The 25,387-nt window shown below is 37.8% G+C and overlaps 1 protein-coding gene across 1 annotated transcript; it reads right to left on the bottom strand.

Moving 5' to 3' along the window:
* Positions 1-141: 141 nt before the first annotated feature.
* Positions 142-20,957, bottom strand: LOC124875821 (hexokinase-2-like). The gene is made up of 11 exons (XM_047378202.1): positions 20,828-20,957; positions 17,198-17,272; positions 7,852-8,014; positions 6,797-6,945; positions 5,425-5,544; positions 5,226-5,321; positions 4,951-5,050; positions 3,571-3,754; positions 2,247-2,402; positions 1,915-2,148; positions 142-830 (listed from the first exon to the last, which is right to left on the bottom strand). Exons 2-11 carry the CDS (start codon positions 17,270-17,272, stop codon positions 647-649), a joined length of 1,461 nt encoding a protein of 486 aa, XP_047234158.1. The 5' UTR covers positions 20,828-20,957; the 3' UTR covers positions 142-646.
* Positions 20,958-25,387: the final 4,430 nt, after the last annotated feature.

The following is a 25,387-nucleotide window of genomic DNA, read 5'->3' as shown; positions in this document are numbered from 1 at the left end:
AGTGATGGGTCAGGGCTATTTTTGCAGCAAAATGGGGACCAACAAGGTCTGACATAATTGAAAGCCTCATATGTATATTTTATAGTGATTCCCAGTTCTCAACCACCCCTTGTGGAAAATGAGATATAACTTGAGAGACCGTTGTCACTCTAGACAAATTCATTGTTTTATTTGTAGGAAAGTCAGTGGCATGTGCACGCCATCTTGTTCATATTTTGTGAATCTACAAAGGCTTGTTGTTGGAGAAATCAGGCAAATTATAACATTGCAAAATTATAAAGAAAAAACAAGATCTTCCCTTTTATTGCTGAAAATCTCAAATTCCCAAACTTATGCACATATTGCCCCGTACTCACTGTCCTCCCAGTTGGTTGTTTGTTCTCACAACAGTTTTATCACACAGTTAATGTTTCCAGATATGTTTTCGTATTGTCATTAACAGATTTTAAAGGGTATGCTTGAGATTACAATCTTTGGCATGACATTTGTTATAAAGAAAAAACATATCTACATTTTATTTGTTAAAGGAGTATTAAAATCATCTAATGAGTTTTTTCACATAATACTTTTGCAAATAAAAATACTGCAAGGTTTTTAAAATTGTTAATATTTGTTTGTAGCCCTAAAATGTCCTAAACTGCTTCTCTCATTCATCTTCCCCATTCTCCTCGCCATCACTGTCCTCCAACAGCCGTGACTGGAGAGCCAGCCGCTGAGCCACAGCTGTAACCATTGCGGCGCCTTTCCCGCTGCCATCCTCCGAGACAAGGAATTTGATGTCGCATTTGGGGGCGAGGAGGCGCACTGCTGCCTGGAGCTCTTTGCTGAAACTGAACCCAATGAGATACAAGATGTTTAGAGATTCAAAATTGCTGTGACCGTAACATAGGAAGTCTCTTGCTTCAGGGAAGGTTAAGTCTGCAGAGGATGTAAATGACTCTCTTTATGCCTGTGACTGCTTGCATTCATCAAGTAAATGCTTGATCCATCAGAGCTTGTCAATCTAGGCTTCCTATTCTTCCTTCTGTTTCTAATCAAAACATAAAGACTCAAAACTTGAAAAGTGGGCACATTTCTCACCAGCACCAACCTAAACCTATACTATATTTTTGCAACATGTATAAAACTGTAACAGATCAAAAATAAATTGTTTATCTGCACTTATCAGAGTTTGCGTCTCATTAAATGCATCACACAGTACTGGACAATCTCTGCTAGTGAAAATGCTGCTTCACCATTTAAACAAATAAAACTAAAAAGTACATCGTTAGCCAGCTTGGCTCTACACAAGTCAGCTGATGCTTTTTGTGTTCTGCCCTAAGATGACGTGGACAGATGATGCCACCAGATTCGTCCAGCATCTGGTGCTTGAATCATGAGTGTGACAAATGAATAATCTAAATTTGTTTGATGAAATTCTCATCCTGATAATAAAAGAAAAAAAATGCTATTGGAGATTTATGTTGAATTTTAGACTAATGTACTGTATTAGCAAAATGTCAATAATTTTCACTAACACCACAAGACATGTTCATCTTAATATTAATAATCATCTATGCTATCAGGAAACCTAGATAATGTAGCTGTTAATGAAACATTTTGAGTGCAACTGAATGATGATGCATTTCTGTGCATGGTCGTTCCTGGTATTTTCCTTTTCTTAAAAACCTGAGCTTCAAATTATGTTCAGTAACTGTAACTCTTTTTAAAGCCAGAATGTTTTGGATTTCATTAAAGAAAGATTCCTCAATATTCTGAGAAATACCAAATAATCAGGTGATGAAATTAGAAAACTCAATGAGAAGCAGCAAAAGTGGAAAGAAAAAAATTCAAAAAGTTTTAGAAGCCATGGAGAACTGTTGATGATCACTTTAAGAGATGATAACAAATCAAGTATGTTGCCTTGTCTCTTACTTTGGATGTTTTCTGTACACGGTCCCATCAACTCCTACGGTGGTCTTCAGATAGTCTAGCCCTCGGTTGAGACGAATGCGGTTGGCAATGGTTGCCAAGGCAGCAGCACAGAGACGAGCAGAGCGTGAAGAGATGGTGTCACAGACAAATCGCACCACGCGGGCATCAACCAAATCCCACTTCAGATTCAGTTTAGTCAGAATCTGTTTGGCATTTTCCAGACCATTCTCCGGCCTGAGAAAACAACACACACAGTCATAAATCATTACAGGGAGGTTAATAAGAAAATAATCTGGTTAATAAGGACTCTGAAAAATTGAAAGGACACTTACTCCTCAATCTCAGAGATGAACCTTGTCTCAAACTTTCCTGGAGTAAGCAGAGCCGCAGACGCCTCTCCTTTAAATAGCAGCTTCTCCTCCGTCAGCTTTATCAGCACCAGCCGAACGACTTCCCCCAAATACATCCCACTGATCATCTTCTCAAAGCTGTAGGACAACACATCGTCAGGACAGGAAGAAAAACATCTCACCCAGTTTCTGTAGTCTACTGCCCTCTGGTGGCCAAACGATGAACATTCCAACATTATGTTACATGGTTCAACTATGGTACAAGTTGAGATGACATAAGTACAACAAAGTATTAGGATGATTGTAGATAAAAATGTTTTTTTTTAAACTTATATAGCCATGGAGAAGCAACTTTATGGCAAAACACTATTTTCTAGATTAATTTTGCATATTTAGAACAAAAAACTTCATAATTTGAAAGAAATAATAATATTTTTCCATGACTAAAGGCATACATTTATGATATTAAAACTAGGTTATCCTGAGTTTTAGAGTCAGAACTTTGCAAGAAAAAATACTTTTCTGAAAGTTTTCTGAATTATAATGTCAGACATTTGCATCAAATAATCCCAGAACCCCTTGGAAATTTAAGTGGTAAATGTATGACCTGTCCATCTGGATATTTTCCAAAGTGTAAGTGACACATTCGGGTTATTTTCATGTATCAGAACAACATCTCTTTCTTTCCTTGCAAATGTATGACTTTTTGATTAAATTAATCTAGAAATTTCTGAGTTTTCTGGCAGAAACCTCTCCTTGGCCACGTTACTTTTATTTTTTTACAATATCTACAATGGCCTTAATTCTTCGTCTTACATTAGTGATCCTCAGAAGTATTTATTTCAAAGGTATGCACAAGCATCTTAGGTGTGATGCTGGATCACTGTGAACCAGGAACAAGTGCTGGAGGCTGCTTAGGCTGTGCTCCATTTACCTCTAGAGCTAAAACTTGAATCTGGAAATTACTTTGAATCCAACTTAACTGCATTCCAGTTCCAAGTTCCAAAACCAGTAAGATTAGCTACTTGTTGTGTTCAGTGACCAATCTATTATTATTAACTAAAACTATTAGCAAAACAAGCTGCATTCTCAACTTTAAGTACAAATTAACAAATGTTAAGTTCTTTTGTTGAGTTTTGCAACTTAAAATTTGGCAATTTTTACTTTGGTCAAAAATGCGAGATTTAATAAAAACTTTAATTTTCAACAGTTTCAGTTAAAGAATACTAGAACTTTCAAAAATCATCAGTAAATATACTCTTATTAATTCTTATCCAGATCTATTTGAGTGAGAGCTAAAACCTACATGTGGACTCCGGGGTTTATTGAAGTCTTGTCCACCACCTTGTCAAACTCCGTCAGGATGTCTCCAAGGGAGCCGTCATCTCCGAAGCCGCCCCACTCCGTGTTGATGCACATCCGTCCGTCCTCACCCTCCACACGCTTCACGTTCTTCATCTCCTCCATGTAGCAGGCGTTGGTTCCCGTTCCTGCCAAAGAGGAGGAGTGGTACAACAGACAGAGGAATTAGATATCTGAGAGCACTGTTTTTTAATTCTGATGTTTATGGCAGACAACTTTCTCTTTCTTTATCTTGGTCTCTTTGCATTTGATTTGCACTTTGTGTGTGGGTGGGTGTTAATATCATAATATTTCATTGTTTTTTTTTCAATCTTCCTTGTTGAATCGTCCCCTTTGTTTCATTTGGCTTGTTTTGCTTGTCTCTAGTAATTGTCTGTTAATTTGTGGTCAATGTGTGTCCTATTTGGAAATTTTTTTAGGTATTTTTGCCATTACTATCTTTGTATTCATCTTTGCTTTGTGATCATTTGAGACCAGATTTCTGTCATCTATTTCTGTCAGATAATAAGTTATTGTATTTTAAGGGTTAAAGGATACTTAGAAAAAGCTTTCAATGAGGAAGTGAACTACACTGTCTTAGGGCCTCTTCTGTTTATTTTTTATCTTCTCCTTCAAACATTTACATTGCTTATGCTGATGACACGCAGTTTATCTGTCCCTGGTGTCCCCATGTTGGTGGGGTGTTGTCCGTGTACTGGAGTGGTGGGCCCCTTCTGCTGGCCTATGGCTTCCGAAGGGGTGTTGGGTTTGTTGAGGGCCTTCTACTGTTTTCAACTCACACCTCCAGGTAACAAACGTGCACTCACATACAGCCACTTCACACAAACACACTTATTTCTACACATTAGGATAAGGGGTATTTAAGAAACAAGAGAAGAAGTCCAGTCACCTTCACCTCTAGCACTTAGAAACAGATACATGGTATTCGAATAAAACAATAGAAATCTGAAGTGTGATGTATTCAGACTTCAGAACTCTGATACCCCTGAATAAAATCCATTTAACTGAATCTAAGGTTCTGTTGAAACTTTGGTACAGGCATAGTGAGGGACACAGCAAAGGTTGAAAAAGACTTGTAAATTGATGTTCACAGATGCTCTCCATCTAATATGAATAATGGGCAAACAATTCAGTCTCTTGATGTGTAAAGTTGGTAGAGATATTATTATTATTATTATTATTATTATTGGACTCTGTTTCAAATTTAACATTAATGTTCTTTTGGCTTCTGGTCTGTTTTTTTTTTTTTTTTTATTAGATCCACAGTGTCATTTGAGAACACCTCTGGGGCCTTTTCAATGTTTTATTCAGATGTGTTCTTTACCAATGATCATCCCAATCTCGCAGCTCCGGTCCCAGTACCCACAGCTCATCATCGTACCCACTGTGTCGTTCACCATGGCAACTGTGCCGATGTCGTAGTCCTATACAGAAAATGACATACATTATGCTAAACTGGGACCTATTTTATGAAGAGAAGCTTTAAACCAGTGACATTTAGAAGAGAACAATAACAGCAAACTAAGCCAACAATTTGGAAGATCCGCTGAACTGATGACAGTTTGGATATGTAGAGATTGGTGAGCGTTAAGTACCAACCCCTCTCCTGTGGATGGCCTCTTTCAGCAGCTTTACCACATCCTCTCCCTCCACCCCAGAGCAGTTGAAGCCTTTAGTCCAGTGGATCAGGATGCTCTGCTCACACAAATCAAAAACAAGTCACATTACCAGTAGAACCAGTCTTCATATGGAAAAATAGTGACAGACCACTGAGTTTTAGGTGTGTGGGAATAAAGACCTTGTCAATTTCTTTCTGTTCACAGGGGAAAGAGAAGGTGAAACCCAGTGGAAGAGTTTGTCGTTTCAGCTTCTGAGAGTCGAGGAATTCACTAAGACACTCCGCGATGTGGTCAAACAGCTGGAAGGATACATGCCCACAGAAACATGTTGAAATGCCAGTACATATTTAGCACAGCAGCGAAAAGTGACCTTTCTCCCAGGGCTGCAAGAGCAAAACAACTTTCTTCTGCTCTCTCAGCCCTGGTTTGGGAGTTCCTGCAGCTTGTTCTTGACACACACTCTGGGCAGGTCTTTTTTCTTGTTTGGTATTTGAGAATTATGAAAATTGTGGGTTGCAGCAGGAAAGACCTATGAGGACTTCCCAGGAATTCACCACTTTAGTTCTTGTGGAGTATGAAATGTCCTGGCTAGAAAGAATTTTGTTCTTTTTTTGCAATCTACGGTGAAAGAATAAATAATGTTGTTCTTGGGGAGTATGTATTAGTCTTAAAACATTTTTTGTGGAATAGAAATGCTATATGATCAAAAAGTTGTATTTTTCAGGCTTGAAGTCCAAGAACATTTAAACGACTGAATTAAATAAAGGTAATGAGAGAAAACTTAAAACATTTTGTCAAGTTTATCTGTTATAAAATATAAATTTTAATTTAGAAATCACTTTATTTTATCACTTCAGTTTTCTATTTAACCCATCTTTTACAGATTTGAAGACATCTCTTATTTCAATCCTAAATTAATAGCCAAGCTGAAGCCAAAATCTTCTGGAACTGCATCAGACCCCATTCTGATATTTGTTACTTTGAATACCTCTTCAGAATGTCCCCATCCATAATGAATCCTCTATCTTGAGCAGAATTACTGTACGTATGGTGTTCCACAAGGTTCCAAGCTCGGTCCAGTTTTTTTTATTGTACCTTTACACGCTGGCTTTGAAAGACATCATCAGGAAATATTAGTTTTCATTGCTTTGCTGATGACACCCAGTCTTATTTATCTGCACTATTTTACAGGCTTGCCACAGGAGTGACAGAAAAGATAATTTCTTACTTTACATAGTATCCCTATGTAAAGTAAGAAAATCAGTAGAAATTTCTCACGACATATAAAACCCTCAATAGCCGATCTCCATCCTAGTTCAGAGATCCATTATTGTTTACCACCTCACAAGAACTGTCTACTCTCAAGATGCAGGTCTTGTTCTCATCCCTTTGTCTGACTTTCTCTCGTTGCAGATTTATTTTACTATAGTTGAACATTTAATGCCAAAGGACTATTTTGATCTGTATTATCCAATGTCTGTTTTTTTTGTATGTCTAGGTTTTGCCTTGCTCACAGCACTTTGAGTTTCTCTTTTGTTCAGAGAGTCAAACCTGTTCTCCGGTTCCCAGCATGATTTCCTGAGGGATGGCACAAATCTGACTGTCCATTTTCAGCACTTTCTGCTCCTCTTCCATCACTCTGACGTGAAGCACCCGGAAGTTTGTTCCACCCAAATCTAAAGCCAGAAAGTCTCCTTTCTCTGCAGGAACAAACATACAGGTAATGGCATGGCTTTTTGAAACTTTTCCTTCAAACCTTTGCCACTCAGTGTTGCCCACGCTACTACTGAATAGATGATACAACTATTAGCCGTGGATAGACTTGGAGCAGTGACGAGACACTGTGCCTCCTCAATATTTGGCAAGATGCTCACATAACCCAACTGCTAGAAAAGATGCACATGAATTCAGTTGTGTTCAGCATGTTTAGCGAGAAAAAAAGAAGAGGGGATTCAAGCGATCTACCGAAAAATGCTGTGTTAGTGAAAAAACTGCCACAGTTATCTCAAGGCACGAGACACATTAAACAAAATAATTCCTCCATTTCTGGATATGTGCTCTACCCCACCCTGGTCATTTCTGTCCAATTGGAGCAACAATTGTCACAAGTGTGGCTTTGTTTACAAGTTACAGTTCACTTGCAAAAAGTACAGTGTGAAAGCAAACCGCACCAGACTAAAAAAAATAAAGTCTGCTTTTGGTCCCGTCTGAACAAGAAGGTCGAAGGACTTTCCTGGTGTGAATAAGCCCTAAATATGGTGCCTCTCACTGCCCTTCCTTTTTTTCTTGTGTAAATCCTTTTTTATTGCTTTCTTTTTTCAATCTTTCCTTACTTCAGTCTTTGTCTCTATATCCTTCTTCATTCCTTATGTTCTACCTCTTCTCCTCCGTCTACCGTCGTTCTTTGCAAGTGTAATACACCCTCCTACTGTCTTCCTTCCTTCCTTCCTTCCTTCCTTTCTCTTTCTGTTTTTCTTTTCTGGTACCACATGTGAAGCCTTTTCCAAAGCCAGCTTTTCAGCCCTTGCCTTCTGTGGCTTAGAGTGAAAGGTAAAGTCAGGGAAACTGAACTGAGAAGAAACTCTGACTGAAATTAAAAGTTGTACCTGTCCCGTCCGGTGTTGCTCTTACGAAGGTGGGCAGCATCTTGACAGACGCCCTGTGATGTGTGTGTTTCCCCAGTCCTCGGATCATATCTTTTTGGAGCTGAGCAGAAACCTCCTGCAGCTTCTCCAGAGAAAGAGAGAAAGGCTCCAAGTACTTCCCCACCTGCACAGAGATGCAGACAAGCCATTAGACCCTGTGTCACACATGATATTAACTAAATTCATTATTACATAACCAGTGAGTAAATAATATAAATACCAATATATGAGAATAAGTTAGTGTTAAAGAAAAAAATGAGGCAGATCTACCAGGTGGCAGACGAGTGCTGCTTTAGAAACGATCCAACTCAGCATGTGGAGTTAACAGTGATCATTTAGGTTGTTCACATTAAGGCTGCAGTGAACAAGTAAACCGAAATTTAGGAGAAATACAATATTCTTTAATTATTCTGTCAAAGAATCATGGGCAGCGACAATTGCTTCTGTGAAGTCATTGCTCATGTCATTCCACCCTGGCATTGTCCGCATGCTCCAGAGCAGCTAACTGTAAAAAAAAAAAAAACAATCTTGTGATTTTTTATTACAGTATGTGCTGGGTGGTTATAAAGCTTTGGGTGCTACCATTTGATCCCAACAAAACATCCTGATGACGCAGAGATACAAAGAAAATTATTTATGTTTATGGCATTTAGAGGGGGCATGTCACTTTAAAAAAGATTTATTCATTGGGTGAAATTAACAAATGATCTATAAAGGTTTTATGAGACCATAAAGAAATTCAAAATTAGTGTTTTTTCTTGCTTTTGCAGCTTGAGTCAAAACATCTGAATAATGCTTTGTATTACTGAAGAACTTTGGTGTTCTCAGAATTATAACAGCCATTCGTAAAGTAGATACCAGTACAGAAAAGAGACATTCTCATGTAATCTGTAAAATACTATGGATTGCAGAAGTATTTTGAATATTTTCACATTTTGCCCTGTTACAACCACAAACATCTATACATTTATTGGGATTTAATGTGACAGACTAACAGAATGTTTAATTGTGAAGGGGGAGGAAAATGATGCATTGTTTGTTACAAATATCATTTAAAAAAATGTGTTGTGCGTCTATATTCAGCCTCTTTTACATTTGATACACCTAAGAAAATCCAGACCAAATGCCTCCAGATGTCTAATTGGTAGTTTAGTTTAAGTATAAATCCAGCTGTTCTGTCAAGGCTTCAGATGTTAATACAGTAGATTAGTGCACAAACAGGATCTCCAAGGAAAGCCTTATTAGGAGAATTGGCCATGATGCTCATGGTAACTTTAAGAAGAAGGCCTATTTCCAGTTTGCCCGATGCATTGCAGGGGACACATTAAACAAAACCTGCAGTCAACATCACCCTGAACACATCCATCCATGGTTTAGATAGAAGCACATTCGTGTGTTAGAATGGCCCAGTCTAAATCTAAATCTAGGATCTAAATCTAGAATCTAATTAAGAATATGTGGCAAGACCTGAAAACAGATGTTGACAGATGCTCTCCATCCAGTCTGACTGAGCTTGAGCTGTTTTGCAAAGAAAGTACTCATACTCTAAAAGACCTTCAGCTGTGACTGCAACCAAAGGTGATTCTATGTCTGCTGAAAGCAGAGATCTTACAATATAAGTTTTGTTACAGCAAAGACCGGAAATATCACTCATCACTCACATTTGAAAAACACAATTATTAACATAATGATTATTTCATACTTTTTGTAGAGTATGTAATTTCTAGGAATAATTCAATTAGATTTGGACATGTTATTTCAAGCACAAACTTCAAAGAAACCCCTTGGGACTTAAGAGGTTCAATTTAAGGATGATGACTCTACAGGACACTTTTTGTTTTTATTTCTCAGGAAGGAATTACAACCCTAACCCTAAAAAGTTTAATTCAAGAGCTTCTCAAGTTTGACACTTCTCAAAGGAAAGATGAAATGCAAAAAGCAAAAAAAGAACAATGATTTGTGTATGTATTTTGACTTTCATCCCATTGCAAACAGAATGAATCCAAAGTATGTCATATTTTGTCTCATCTGGAATGTTCTGGCATTGTAGATACCAGGCCAAGAAAAGTTACAGGTGTTGTTTTTCTCCATTCATCTTGCAAACACGACTTAAGGTGTCCAACAGTAAAGGGTTGACTTTGTCATCAAATTATTGGTGTCTAAATTCTATGGGACAGGTGAGGGGGACTGCAGGCAGGCAAAATGCCTTCGAAAAGATGTACAGTATTCTTAAAGGCAGCAAAAACACACTGGCTACTTTATCAGGTACATCTGTTCAAGATGTACCTGACAAAGGTTAAATGACTTCCTGCCAGACAAGGACCAAAAACAGCTGATCTACTGAAATATTGATGTTCAACCACCTCTTGGATTGAACGAGAATGGCCCAAAAAAAGAGAAAATATCTAGAAGAATATTCAGACTGGTTCATATACCGTTTAATAACAATCAAGGTCTGCCTAATATCATCTCTGAATGTCAAAGCTTGAACCAGGCAAACTACAACAGCACAAGACCACACCTGGTGCCTTTACTGTCAGCTGTACACTGAAGCTACAGTTTATACAGGCTCGCCAAAATTGGACAGTACTAAATTGGAAACGCTGCTTGGCCAGATGAGTCTTTATTTCGGCATTTTGATGGTAGAATCACATTTTGGCCTAAACAGCAGAATTCATCATGCCTTGTATCAATGATTCATGATGTTTTCCTGGAAAATCTAAGGCCCATTAATGCTAAATGAACATAACTTAAATGTCACAGAGCTTTGGCTGACCATGTCCATCCCTTTATGACAACAGTAGACCCATCTTCTGATGGCTATTTCCAGCAGTATTATGCACCATGTCACAAAGCATGAATCATCTCAAACTGGTTTCTTGGACATGACGAAGTCACTGTTCTCCAGTGGCCTCAAAAGTCACCAGATCCCAAGCACCTTTGGGGATGTGGTGGAACAGCAAATGTGTCGCTTGGATGTGGAGCTGATAAATCTGAAGTCACTGCATGTTGCTATCATGTCAATTTGGACACAAATCTGAGGAATATTTCTGACATCTTGATAAATCTACGCCATGAGGAACTAAAGCAGTTCTGAAGGCAAAGAGAGGAATATCCAAATCCCTTTCAATGTTTTTTGAGAAACATGATTTTGAATCAATTAAGTTAGTTCCTTACACATTTATTGTTACTGTAGAAGAAGGACCAGAAGTTTGTTTCGTTTTTACTTTTTGCAGAGACCCGACGTTAGTTTAGCTGAAAATCAAAAATATTCTAATATTACTGTATGATTTATGCAGATATTCTAGTATAATTTTATGGAACTTGTTTAGTATGTACAACCTTTTAGTTAACAGTTTGTCTATTTTCCTGCAGTCTTTGTCCAGAAGAAGTTCAACTGTCTGAGCTTTTAGTGACATACTTCAGAGATGGCATGTTCAGCAAGAGGGCCTGGTTGGTTCAGTTAAGTAACAATCCTCTAGAGATGGAAGCAACAATTTGCTTGTCTCTTCCTGTTTTTATTGTATCCGTCATTGCTGGAAAATCACCCGGTTCACTTGTAATAAACCTGTCCGTTTAGACACAGCCTGCATCTGTGAACATCTAGCACTGAAGATGGGACTGAGGTGAAAAAAAGAATAAACTTAGCTTAATTATGCTTTAATCTCAAAGGAAGATTATTATCTGTTCCTGCAGCTGTGGGACTCCACAGCTACTATCCAGCCACATTGAATCTGTCCTAACATGGCAGGGAAAGCCTGACTGACTACATCACTACAGTAAAAACTGAAATAAGGACAAGAAACAACCTGATGACCTATAATACATTTCCTTAGCTGGCAGACAGAATTTGTTCCTTATAAATCACATAAGCAACACTTTAATCACATATCTTTTGGGACAAACTGGAGAGATGGACGATAAAAGAAGAAGAAACCAGCAGGTGTAAAGAACTTGAGAATCCAGTCTTGAAGGAACAGGAAAAACATGGCAAAGAAACAACTCTTTGTACCTTTAGTGTTATTCAGTTGAGGATGTTCTTTGCAGATATTACATAATGGAATTTTTTGCCAACGTTATTAAGAATCATAATGGAGGGCTTAAGGAGCCAGATGTGGCTCCAGAGCAGCAAGTTGCAGACCCCTGTAACCTAGATGCATGCATCCATGCTGGATACTAAATATGGACAGTTTTTTCTTGCACTCTATTAAGCTCCATTCCAATCAGCTGTTCTTGCTGAAGTAAAACATTACCTGCAGTATTTTCCAACATGTGTAGCATCTTGCATGTAGGCCAAAGAGTTCAGTTTTAGTTTCGTCTGACCAGAACACCAGATGTTTTTGCCACTCTTCCATAAAGGCCAGATTTGTTGAGTGCAGGATTTAAAGCTGTCCTCTTGACAGTTTCTTCCACCTGAGCTGTGGATCTCTGCAGCTCCTCCAGAATTATCATGGGCTTCTTGGCTTCTTGTCCTTACCTGGTCTGTCAGTTCAAATTGAAAAGAGCTCTGTGAATGTTGGACGTTGTTTTAAAACCTGACACTACTTGAAACTTCTCCACAGTATTACCCCTAACTCTGTTGTATTTATTGGTCTTTATGATGCTGTTTTTTTTACTAATGTTCTCACATTTCCTTTTGTCTCCATTTAACAATTACATTCTACTTTTTTTTGGATGACGCACATTTTGAGACACACTTCGAGGTTTCCACACAGGGTCCATGTCTCATGTGTATAATGGTGAGTGTTTTAGTTGGCATTTGAAGCCTTGACAAGTGTCTGCTTTACTTCGGATAGATTTCAACAGGTCTGCTGCCACTGCACAGGATGAATGTTATGAATTAGCAAAATAAAGCCAAGGACAGATTATAACATGCATGAAGAAAGATTGTCAGTGTTGTCATGACAACAAAAGGAGGAAATAGTGGACAACCACCAGACAGAAATTGAAATTCAGGTTGTGTAATCCTTGTGATGGCCTAAACTGGAGCCTTCTTAAGAACTTAACCAACCTGAAATAAACTTTTTGATGATATTTGAACAGCTTTAAAGAGTTTCCTCTGTCTTTAGGATTCTTGTTATAGGATCAGATCCTAGCATGAACATCCACCACTCATGTGTTTGCTTAAGATCTGCGAGCTCCAGTAATTTTCCAGAGGTGTGTTTGCCCAGATCCTGGAGCACCGTCCGATTCCCTCTCGAATCTCTACATGTTGGATCCTAATTTAAATCCAGAGGACGTGAGGCGAGATGAGGTTTACTGTGTACCCCCACCCTGGCACCAGTAGGTTCAATATTAAAAGATGATTTAATGTCAGAAAATCACTCAGAATTTTAAAACATAACAGAATATGCTACTGGATCTATGATAAAATAACCAAATTGGTATGTCAAAAAACACAAAATATTCAATGAACTGATGTTTAAGAGTTTTTTTTCTGGACTGTCTCTATTCCGCTTTCTCTTCCACAGACCATCCACTTACCTGTTTTATTAGTTTATTTCTTATTTATTTATTTATTTCTTACACACATATAAATAAATTAAAGGAATTAAATAAAATTAAACAAATAAAATAGAGAATTAAATAATAGACAAAAATTTACAATATAAAGCAGAACATTTTATCTTAAATTAATTTACAGCCAACATCACCCTGAACACACATATTCCACATATTTGTCATCAGGGCAAATATTTGGAATATGTTTTGATTTTCCACATATTTGAATCTCATTTCTGATATTTATAGTTGTGAATTATTCGATTATTCGATGACTCCAGGATGTTTCTGAAAATAAACTCCTCTTTGATCCAGTTTAATCCTGATACATTCAGTTCATGTGGCTGAAAACTGGGAATAATCCCTACTCAAATAAAGGAAATAAAGGCATGACTGAAAGTAAAATGCCATCATATGATCCAGACTGAAGTTTCTTAATCTTAATCTTAAGGAACCTCCTCACGGCAGAAATACTGAGTTCCCAAAACAGCATGAGTCTTTATTCCCACAACGTGACCACGGTCACAGAGAGGAAGACTGAAATATGACCGAGTCAAAGAAAGTCTGTATTAGTTCTTCTATCAATTTAGTCTGCTATAACAAGGACTTGGATTTAAAAACTGCTTTAAATAGTATAGTACATAAGATGGCTCCGCCGATGTTTCTGGCTTGTTGGCCTTTGCAAACTTTAGCTGTATTTTTGTTGCTATTTACACCTATTGTTCTAAGTGCCAACTCCTGGTTGGTGTATAATCGCCAAGCACTCTTTAATCACCGACCTGGTCTTTCAACTTGGGTCCGATTGTGCAGGAAAGCCAAGAAACTTTTGCCCTCAGTTTCTACATGATATATTGGCCTACTTGTGCCGCACCCCAGCTCCACCTGTGCGCAGATGGTGTTGGAAATGCAGTGGCTGGCTGGTGAGACTGAAAGCCTGTTTGGCATGTTCTCTGGTAGATCTCCCTGGAGAATTTAGGACTACACATCATTGTTGCATCTCATGGTGCTCTTTGGATCCAATCTGTTCCTCCTTGATTCCTGTGGTTGGTTTGGATGAGGGGCAACCAGCCCGATGCCTCCCCTCTCTTCGTCTCTATGGGGTGGGGTGAATCCTTCCAACTTGTGGCGGCTAGACCAGGCTACTCGGATAGATAAGACCCTGGCTCCCGTTCTTGTTAAAGCAGCTCTGGAGATCCCTAGCCAGCAAGACATTTATTCTAAAGGATTTTTTCACTTCCCGTGGATTGGATTTTCTATTTATAACCGAGACATCGATGACTACTGGTGCGTCTAGCACTTTCTCAGAACTTTTCTCAGAACAATACAAAAGTTTTAAAAACCCTAACACAGAGATTTAAGGTACTCAGGGCAGATCTCATCCACCCCCGAAGCCTTGCCACCGCGGAGCTTTTTAACCACCTCGGTGACTTCAGCCTGGGTGATGAAGTCACCTCAGCCTTCTCTATGGCCTCACCGAACTCCTCCCAGGCCTGAGTTTTTGCCTCTGCCACAGCCCGGGCCACAGCACGCTTGGCCTCACGATACCCGTCAGGCGCCTCGGGAGTCCCACAAGCCAACCACAGCCAATAGGACTCCTTCTTCAGCTTGACAGCATCCCTTACTGCCGGTGTCCACCACCGGATTCGGGGATTGCCGCCGCGACAGGCACCGCAGACCTTACGGCCACAGCTACGGGCAGCAGCATCGACAATAGATGCGGAGAACATGGTCCACTCGGACTCTATGTCTCCAACATCCCCTGGGATCTGGTCAAAGCCAGGAGTAAAATCCTGGAGAAAATTGTTTATAATCAGTTGATTTTATATTTTACTGAGCACAACCTTCTTGAACCATTCCAATCTGGTTTTAAAGCCTAACATAATAATAAGCACTGTTGAGGATTTTTAATGATATTCTCTTGGCCACAGATTCTGGCCATTGTTATTTAAATGCTGTTGGATCTAACTGCAGCGCTCGACACAGTGTCTCATCAGATCCTTTTATCTCGCCTGGAGAACTGGGTGCGAATTCATGGTGTTGCTCTTGAGTGGTTCAGTTCCAATTTAACTGAGAGAAGTTTTTGTGTTCGAGTTGGTTCAGTTGAGTTTTCAGTAGTGCCCCTTATATGTGGGCTGATTATTGGGGTTATCCACAGCTCCATACTTGGCCCTCTTCTCTTCTCCTTCTACTTACTTCCTCTTGGTTCAATCCTCCGGAAATATGGTATTGCCTTTCATTTCTATGCTGATGAAAATTTATATGCCACTGAAACAAGGAAAACAGTACTCTGTGAATCATTTTCTGGAATGTTTTGCACTTTAACAAACAAAAGACTGAGGTGTTGTTTTTTAAGCCCATTGACGTTTTTAAATCCCATACTGTTCTGGTTCCTTTAACAGAATATCTGACCCAGACAGCAACAAACCTGGGTGTGAGACTGGACAGTGATTTTAAACTTGATGCACAGATTAAGTCCGTAATTAAGTCCAGTTTTTATCATCTGAGGAAACTGGCCAAAGTCAAACCATTTCCTTCACGGCATCATTTTGAGATTTTAATTCATGCTTTTATTACGACTCTGTTAGATTATGGCAATGGTCTTTATGTTGTGCTGAGCCTGTCTTTAATTAATCGACTTCAGCTGGTTGAAAATGCTGTTGCTCGCCTTTTAACTGGTACAAGGAAACATGAACATATCACTCCTCTTTTGGAATCTCTCCACTGGCTTCCAGTTCGTTTGCGTATTGATTCTTTATTTTGTGTTTACAGTGTTTACATGATCTTGCCCCCCAGTATCTGTCCGACCTGATTCAAATGTATGTTCCCTCACACTCTCTCAGCTTGGTTGATCAGTAACTGTTGGTTGTCCCAAAGCCAAAAAAGAAGATGAGAGCCTTTTCAGTTGGTGCCCCCAAATTGTGGAACAGGCTGCCATTGCAAATTAGACAGCCAAACTCACTTGTTGTTTTTAAGTCCTCCTTTCTTAAAACAATTTTTTTCTCCTTGGCTTTTAACTCAGTTTGAGCTGTTGCCTCTTATTCTTTTACTCTTTTATTTTATTAATATAAGTATTTTTATTAGTTTGTTTTATATTGTTTTATGTTTTATTAAGTGATTCTAGAATGATTGTATTTATGCTAGATCTGCTAAGCATACATTTATTTTATTAGTTTTATCGATGTACAGCACTTTGGTCAACAGTGTTGTTTTTAAAGTGCTTTTTAAATAAAGTTGTACTGTATCCTAATATTTGCAATGATAATTGTTTAAAAAACAGTAACATTTATCATTAGTGCGACAAAATGCGATCTACAAGACAAATAATATAATCTTGTCTTGTTTATAATAGCTGCCATCTCGTTTGGCATAAAAACGGAAGCAAATACATAGAATTTTGAGAAAACTAATTAAATTGACTTCTGTCATTTTTCAGCTTTTTTTTATTCTGAATGTCAGCAGAAAGCTTTTAAATTTTGGGCATTTTGTCTTTCTTAGAAATTGAAATGCAGATTTGGAGAGAAATTAAGTATAACTCAAATCTTTTACACCCTAAACACAACATGCATATTGGATTATGATGCTACTTAAAGATTCTCCAAATTTCAAGGCTGGTATTCCAAAAGTGAATGCGTGTGTGTAAAGCCTTACTTTACAAAGACATTACAGACTGTTAGCATGCTAACATGCTAAGAAAAGAAGTTCAAGGTAAACTAAATTCCCACACAGATATTTTTAGCATTAAGTGTTTACCACATTAATCATTTGTTGCTAACTGTAGAAAATTTCCTTTTTAAGAAAAACATACCTTCACGAGCATGTCCTGAGGGATGCCATCAGTGTGAAGAGTAGCTGTGTCACTGTTTAGGTTTGTGTTGCTCATCTGGATAGAGAAAATTAAAGAAAATACTTTAGTTTGTGAGGTATCTTAATATTTGCTCTATGTTTTTACATTTTCATATTTCTAAACCAATTTTATCCCATTGTTTTCTTAAAAGGAGCTTGGAAATGTTCAGATGGACTGACTACTGGATACATTTTCTCATCTTGTGTGTGGTATCTTTTAGTACATTATTAACTAATGATGATGAAAGAGTAGGTCTCAGAATGCTTTTAAACATTTAGGTTTTGCAAGTATTTTTATTCAGTTGTGTTTTAATGTGAAAAACAATGAGATCAAACAAAAAATTGTCAAGATCCTCAGGTGTTGGGGGTTGGAGTCTTGATTTTTATATATCTCTGTTTCTCCTCCATTTATTTTGTCTAGTTGCTGCCATTTTAATTCATTCGTTATTCATTAGGTTCATTTTGGATGATTATGTGTTAGCTTTCTCCCCTGTATTTCTCTCTGCCTGCTGCTGTTCATTTTCTCTCCTCCCTCTGCACCCTATTCCTTCACTGGTCTCACCTGATTACTCTCACCTGCTTGGCATGCGTTATCCTCACTTTCCCTCTGCATTTAAGCTGTCTAGTTGTCATTGTTCCTTGCTGGTTCTATTACACTGCTTCTGTCCCAATGCTGTGTTGCTCGGCTTTTGGTCCATCATTTTATCCAGTTCTTTATTTACGCTCTTCATGCCAAGTTGTAGGTCTTTTGTTTTTTAGGAAATATCATTTCACTTCACCCTTCTGCTTATGTATTTACCTGCACTTGGGTTGTACTACAAACCAAACAAGACAAGAACTCTCAATTTTGCACAAAGTATCTGTGGTAATATTTGTTTCAACATGGTTACTGCCTTTAAGTGAAATGACATAGACCAGCAAAAAGAGTTTTTGTTCACTCACAGCTTAAATATGTATTGGGGTCTGATTAATAGCAACCAGGTGGATCTCTATTGAAAGTAAATGATAAAAAAATAAGAGAAATCTATGAGTAGTGCTGAAACTGTAAATTATGCAACATCCTTTTTTTGGTTTACCATGTGATTTTGGGTGTTAAAATCCTCTTCTAAATTAAGGAAGATACAGTATTACGCAAAAAAGGCAACAAGCACATCCTTCAGTCGAAGCACTGCCATAAAAAACAATAAAACCAGTCAGAAAACAAACCAAAATGCAGTAAATTTAGACAAGCAGAGCTCAACCAGATGAAGTGTGTCAATAAAACACACCTTACAGGTATGAAAAGTTGTAAACTAAACCCTGGAGGTCATAATTTAAAGGATGTTTGCTCAGAGTAGCATCTTTCAGTTGGAGAAATTTCTTTATTTCATTTATTGAGAAGATATTAAACTATTAGTGAAACCTATTAGGTTTTTACATTTTCTCTTAATACTGATGCGTTTTTGCTTTTTTGAAAACACATGTATTCTGATATAAAGTTGCAGCCGGTTATGTACTTTGTTTAACTTTTTATGAAGTTTGCCCATATTATTTAGTAATGTGCCAGTACCAAGAGCTGAGCTCCAGAACCAGAAGGAAATACAAACGTGTTGGAGAAAAAAAGAGAGGAGATTAGCAAAAACTGAAAAAGAAACAGTCGAGATGTATTTAAATGATATTGGAGGCTACAGGACTGAGGGCAGAATATTCAAAAACAAAATATTCACCAGGGCAGGGTCAACAATAGACCTGAACTTGTGGCTCTATCAGTTTGTTCATTTAAAGGTTTGACAAAAATGTTAATGATGACTGTGTATTTAACTTGTTAGGTAACAAAAAATCTGGTTTTTACAAAATACACAGAAAAAAATTATTTTTGCAAGATTGGATTAAGATTGACGGCTCCAAGTGATGCCAAGTGAGGAGCCCTTTAAGAGCCATAACAGACAAGTCACTGTTTTCATCCAAAGTCAAACAGCAAAAAAACAGCCAAAATCACAGGAAATGTCTAAAGCCGGAATCTCAGTTTGTAAAACTAAACAAACATTATCATACTTGATGATTTTAATACATTATAAGCACTAAAACCATTAGTTCACGTCTTAGGGACCTGAGTTCGATTCTTGTTTGCGTCTGGAAGGTCATCCGGCCTAAACCTCTGCCAAGTCGGAGTACAAGTTGTTCTGACTTGCTGTGCCTTGCAGCCCAAAAGACTCTTCCTCCATAAGCAGTGAAACTGTTTATTTTATGATGCAGATACACCTGAAATCCTCTCATTGAAAGAATGTCAGTGTTAGACCCAAACATCATTTCTTCACAAGAAAAAATCTTATCTAACAACTAAAGATTTTGCTGAGTTTATTCAATAAGCTCTAAAAAAATTTAAATTTTCAAATATAAACCAAAGTATATACAAAGTCACCAGTGAACATAGTAAAAATAATAACCATGCCTCTCTTCCACAGAATATGCCACAGCTTCTGATGTCATCACAAAAACAGCCATAAATGTAAAAAGTCTCATCTTCAATTTGAAAAGTAATACCACAATGTCACAATTATTGGTGCTTTTTGGTAGTAATGGCATCCTGCATGAAACCCTCCATCTGTTGTCCCAAGTACAACCATATACCCCCTTCCTCAACAAAGTTCATTATGCAAAAAAATGTTTTCCAATGTAATGTATTAGAAATATTAAAAAAAACTAAAAAATACTCTAATATTAATTCTTTTAGACAGACATTTTTCATATTTCAATTTATAATGCCAAGAAAGCATTAGTACTTTTGGTTTATACAATAAAATTCCAATAAAATCCTTAGATTTCTGTGGTTGTATTCTGACAAAATGAGAAATTATTTGCCTTGTCTTGTGCTAATGCAAAAGCATTTTAGCTGTGCTGTGTACTAAAACATTTATGAATTGTCATTATTTATTTAAGTGAGCTCTGGCCTTTTGTATCTTCTTCATTACGCCCATAAGTTTTGTTGTTTAAAGAACCTGTGTGAAATGTACCTGTAAATCCTTAACTTTTGCTGTTCTTCTTGGCTTCTCTGATTTTTGGGCAAACTTTGAGGATTAATTTAATCAAATTTAGCTGAATGATCGGTTTTCGACCTGCTTGTATAACTAAAGGGAACACAAATCTAATTCCAAATTAATTTCAGGGAAGGTTTTTACAGTTCTGAAAATTCTGGATTTTGTTTCTTTTTTTCTTCTTCTGCTTAGTAAAATCCTATAATTCCAATTGAATTGACGCCTGTAGAGATTCATCTCCACCCACCAACACCTGCAACACCCAGATTCTTTTGACCTGATGCATGTCTTTGCCGATAGCCACGGCCTTTCTGGTTCCACCTGAAGAGTGAAACTATGTACAGTTCCACTTCCTCGTCCGAAATAAAACACCATATACCTCACGTTAAAAGTGAAGGAGCATTTCAAACTTTTTTTTACAAAAATGGCGTAAACACACCAAAACAGTGAGGTGATCAGCTGACACAAGATAGTCTAAAAAATTCAAATACCTAGGCTCAGATATCAAGAACACATCAAATGAACGTGTCAAATGAATTGAAAGGTAAAGATGAAGCAGCGAAGAGACAGAAACTCACCTTTGGGTCCTGCACTGCGCCGCTTCAACTGTGAGGATATGACTTCCTTAATGGATGAAAGGCTGAGGTGAGAGCTGAGTGCGAGACAGTGTTACACCCACATATTTATCACCATTAGCAGCTGATGTCACAACAGGATCCAGGAGTAGCGCAATGACGCGCAGAGGGGGAGTGGACCGACGGAGCAGCCGCAGGGATCCAAACTGCTAATTTCTTCCAAAACACTGAGCTGAAAACCGGAGGAGAGTTTCAAAAACAGAATCACAGAGTTGTTAAGGGGGTGAAAACGGGTCTGATGGGGGGCTGAGTTTATCTGCAGATGTTGTTGCATCTCCGCGTAAAAGCGCGTTAACGTCTAAGTGAAATCATCTTTAGTTAAAGAGCTACTCCTGATGATTCAGATTAAGAATTGATGCTGGATGTGTCATAAATTACATGAAAAAAACCGATTATCACCACCCAATCAGCAGGAAAACAGCATTTTACTGTTAAAGCAGTTAAATGTTTTACCCACAGCTTTCCTTAAGAAAGCTTTGCCTGTTATAACGTCTGATTTAACTCAAATAATAAGCATATCCCTTTTGTCAGGTGTTTTCCCCAGGCCCTAAAAACAGCAATTGAAACTGCTATTGAAAAAGAGCAACTTGGACAAGCTGCTACTACAGAACTACTGGCCTATATCAAACCTCCCCTTCATCAGTAAGATTATTGAAAAAGCTGTGTTTCAGCAGTTAAACAACTTCCTAACAACGACCAACCACTTCGATGTCTTCCAGTCAGGCTTCCTGCTCACCACAGTACAGAGACTGCTCTTGTCAAGGTGTTCAATGACATCCGTATAAATGCAGACTGTGGAAGAACCACAGTGCTGGTATTATTGGACCTTAGTGCAGCATTCGACACTGTTGATCACTCCATTTTATTAGAGCACCTGGAAAACCGGGTCAGCCTTTCTGGTACAGCACTCGATTGGTTTAAATCCTACTTGAAAGACAGGGACTTTTTTGTGTCAGTAGGTAACTTTACATCAGAGAGCACAAAAATCACATGTGGCGTTCCCCAAGGGTCCATCTTAGGGCCCCTTCTTTTCAATATTTAGATGCTCCCCCTAACTCAGATTTTAATAAACAACATCATAAGTTATCATAACTATGCAGACAATGCTCAGCTCTACATTACAATGCCACCAGGTGACTATGAACCCATTCAAGCGCTTGGTAAATGCTTAGAAGAAATTAATGCATGAATGTGTCACAATTTTCTTCAGTTGAATCAAAATAAAACTGAAGTAATACATTTTTGGACCAAAGGAAGAGCGTTTAAAAGTTAACACACAGCTTCATTTAATACAGCTAGAAACCAGCAGTCAGGCTCGAAACCTGGGTGTAGTGATGGACTCAGACCTGAACCTTCAGAGGCACATAAAGACAGTAACAAGGTCGGCCTTCGATCACCTAAAGAACATCTCCAGGATTAAAGGACTAATGTCTCAGCAGGACCTTGAAAAACTAATTCATGCGTTTATCTTTAGTAGAGTTGATTACTGCAACGGTGTCTTCACAGGTCTGCCTAAAAAGTCGATCAGACAGCTGCAGTTGATCCAGAACGCTGCTGCCCACGTCCTCACTAGAACTAAGGAAGTGGAGCACATCGGCCCAGTTCTAAAGTCCCTACACTGGTTCCCTGTAGCTCAGAGAATAGAGTTTAAAATACTTCTGTTAGTCTATAAATCACTGAATGGCTTATCACCAAAATACATTACAGACTTGTTGTCAGTGGATCAACCACCCAGACCTCTCAGGTCTTCTGGCTCAAATCTACTCTGCAGAACCAGAACCAGAACTAAACATGGAGAAGCAGCTTTTAGTTCTTATGCTCCACTAATCTGGAATAAACTGCCAGAAAACTGTAAAAGTGCTGAAACCCTAAGTTGCTTTAAATCAAGATTAAAAACTTATTTGTTTAGAGTGGCCTTTGACTGGGCCATCTAAACATTATTAGTTAAGTTTTAGTCCAACTTTCCTTTCATTTTCTTATCAATCATTTTGTCATTAATTTTTCATTTTTTATCTTTTTATTATTATCTTATCATTTTAATTATTAATTTTATTCTCTTTAATTATTTGTGTTTGTTAATTATTTAATGACTGTTATGCCACTGTAATGTACTTTTCCTATTATGTCTCTTTTTCTTTTTTTCATGTACAGCACTTTGAATTGTCTTGTTACTGAAATGTGCTATATAAATAAACCTGCCTTGACTAAAGCATATTTCTCAACTTGTTATCAAATAATCTGATTTCTACAGAACGCTCTGGCAATTGAATCATCTAAAAGTTAATTTCTTTAAGTAAATCATTTGAAAAGGCAAAACTCATTTGTTAAAGGTTCATTGCACACAGTGTAATACATATTTCTTATAGGTAACTTTAGATAACACATCCTCTAACATATATTTCTAACATTTATTTCTGTTAATTTTGGCTTACATCAATTGAAAACTCAAAATAAAGTTTCTAATAGAAATAGAACAATACATCAGAGCAATAAAAAGTAGCAAAGCCCATTCAATAGTTTTGGGGGGATACACAAGGTGTGGACTGGTGCTGCAGTCACTGCTACAAGAGCAATCACACACACAGATGCATCAAGGACATGGGCTACAGCTGTTATTCCTTGCTTTAAGCTGCTCCTGGACAAGAGACGACATCTACAGCAACTTCCCCAAAAAACTAAGACAAAGGACGGAGCTGTTGCTAAGTAGTCCAAAGTAGTCCTTTCAAAATAAATTTTGCATTTCATTGGGAAATCAAGGACCCAGAGTCTGGAGGAAGGGTGGAGAGGCACACAATCCAAGCTGCTCAAAGTCCAGAGTGACATTTCCATGGTCATTGGTGATTTGGAGAGTCATGTCCTGCTGTTGGTCCACTGTGTACCAGTACATGCTTTAATGACCATGGTGTCACTGTGTCAGCAAACTGGCCTTACCTAAACCCAATAGGAAACCTATGGAGTATCAGTAGGAAGATTAGGGATACTGGAGCGAACAATGCAGACACTATTAAAGCAGCTTGGGCTTTCTGAATATCACAGCAGAGTCACAGGCCGATCACCTCCATATCATGTTGCATTGATGCAGTAATTGAAGCAAAAAAACTTTTGAGCAAGTCTTAGGTGCATATACTGTATAATCCTTGGACATACTTTTCAATAGACTGACATTTCTGTATTAATCATTATTTTAAATATGGAGCTCATATGACACTAATCTTCTGAGAACCTGAATTTTGTTTTTTCATTAACTGTAAAACAGAAATAAATTAATGAACGATTTACCGCTGATTAGGAGGTGATCACTACTTCATCGGTACAACAGGAATTTAAGACCCATCCTGTATTGTTTCATACACATCATGAGTCATGTATTAACTAACAAATTGTAAGTACATTTCTCTAAAACTCACTCATCAATCAGAAATTGTTTTTAAAATAAATGAATAAACAATTAAAATACTCTTATTGTTTTTTTTTTATTAATGAAGTGAATTCAGCAGTTTTTAACAAATAAACAAAGACATCAAGACAGACAGTTTAACTGCTTTCAGTCATAATCACATTCAGTGAAACAAATAGTCCAGTTAGATTCAATGAAAATCCTGTTTCCCACAACAATTCCCTCTACAATACTTTCTCCTGAGAAAGCATGTGGAGACAGCAAAGAGGAAAACAGCTTTCTTATATCAGGAAGAAATGTATTAATCAGGAGCAGATTTGTTCCTCAATTCAGCATGGATAAATCAGGTTAAATAAAACATATTAAAGCACTTTAAAATAAGTAAAGTTGCAGTAATAGGATCTGTGTGGATCAAAACTTGATAAAGCAAACTGTCCAAAGCTGCTGGTCCTGTTTCCATCTCCTTATATTTTCCTTTTAAGACCCAGTGCTTATTAAAAATTCATAATGAGGGCAGGAACAAAGTTTGCTAATTACTCTGTGATTTTGTCTATGATTGATGACCATGTCTCTGATTGTGGCTCTGTGGTGAAGGATTTTATTCTCAGGTGTGAGCCCTCAATTCTGAAGATTGATGTCTCAAAAAACAAAGAAATATTTATTGATCTTAGAAAGAAGCCTCCAACATGCCATACTATTTTTATCCATGGACAGGCTGTTAAAGATGTACATCACAAGTACCTTGGTACAATTATCGACACCAGCTTAACCTTTGAGGCGGATACAGATGCAGTCTGTTCTGTTAACTACTATATGTATTTTTATTGGAAATTAAGAGATTTTAGTGTTGACATTATTTCTATGAAGATGTCTTATTCTTGTTTTATTGAGTCAGTTTTAAAGTTTTCTTTTATTTGTTGGTTTGTGTTCATCACCCTGAAAAATAAACAGCATTATAAAGATGTGCAGCAAAACTATAGGGATACAGAACCAGAGTCATAAGGAAGGCTAAAGCTATGCTTGCTGATACATACCACCCACTACCGTAATTACAGGTTGCTGCCATATGCTTCAAGATACATGGTTATAAAGCGCAATACACAACG

Source organism: Girardinichthys multiradiatus, chromosome 11 (genome assembly GCF_021462225.1).
Source record: "Girardinichthys multiradiatus isolate DD_20200921_A chromosome 11, DD_fGirMul_XY1, whole genome shotgun sequence".
Lineage (NCBI taxonomy): Eukaryota > Metazoa > Chordata > Actinopteri > Cyprinodontiformes > Goodeidae > Girardinichthys > Girardinichthys multiradiatus.
Note: the sequence above shows the minus strand (reverse complement) of the source record. Positions and strands in the feature narration are given on the sequence as shown.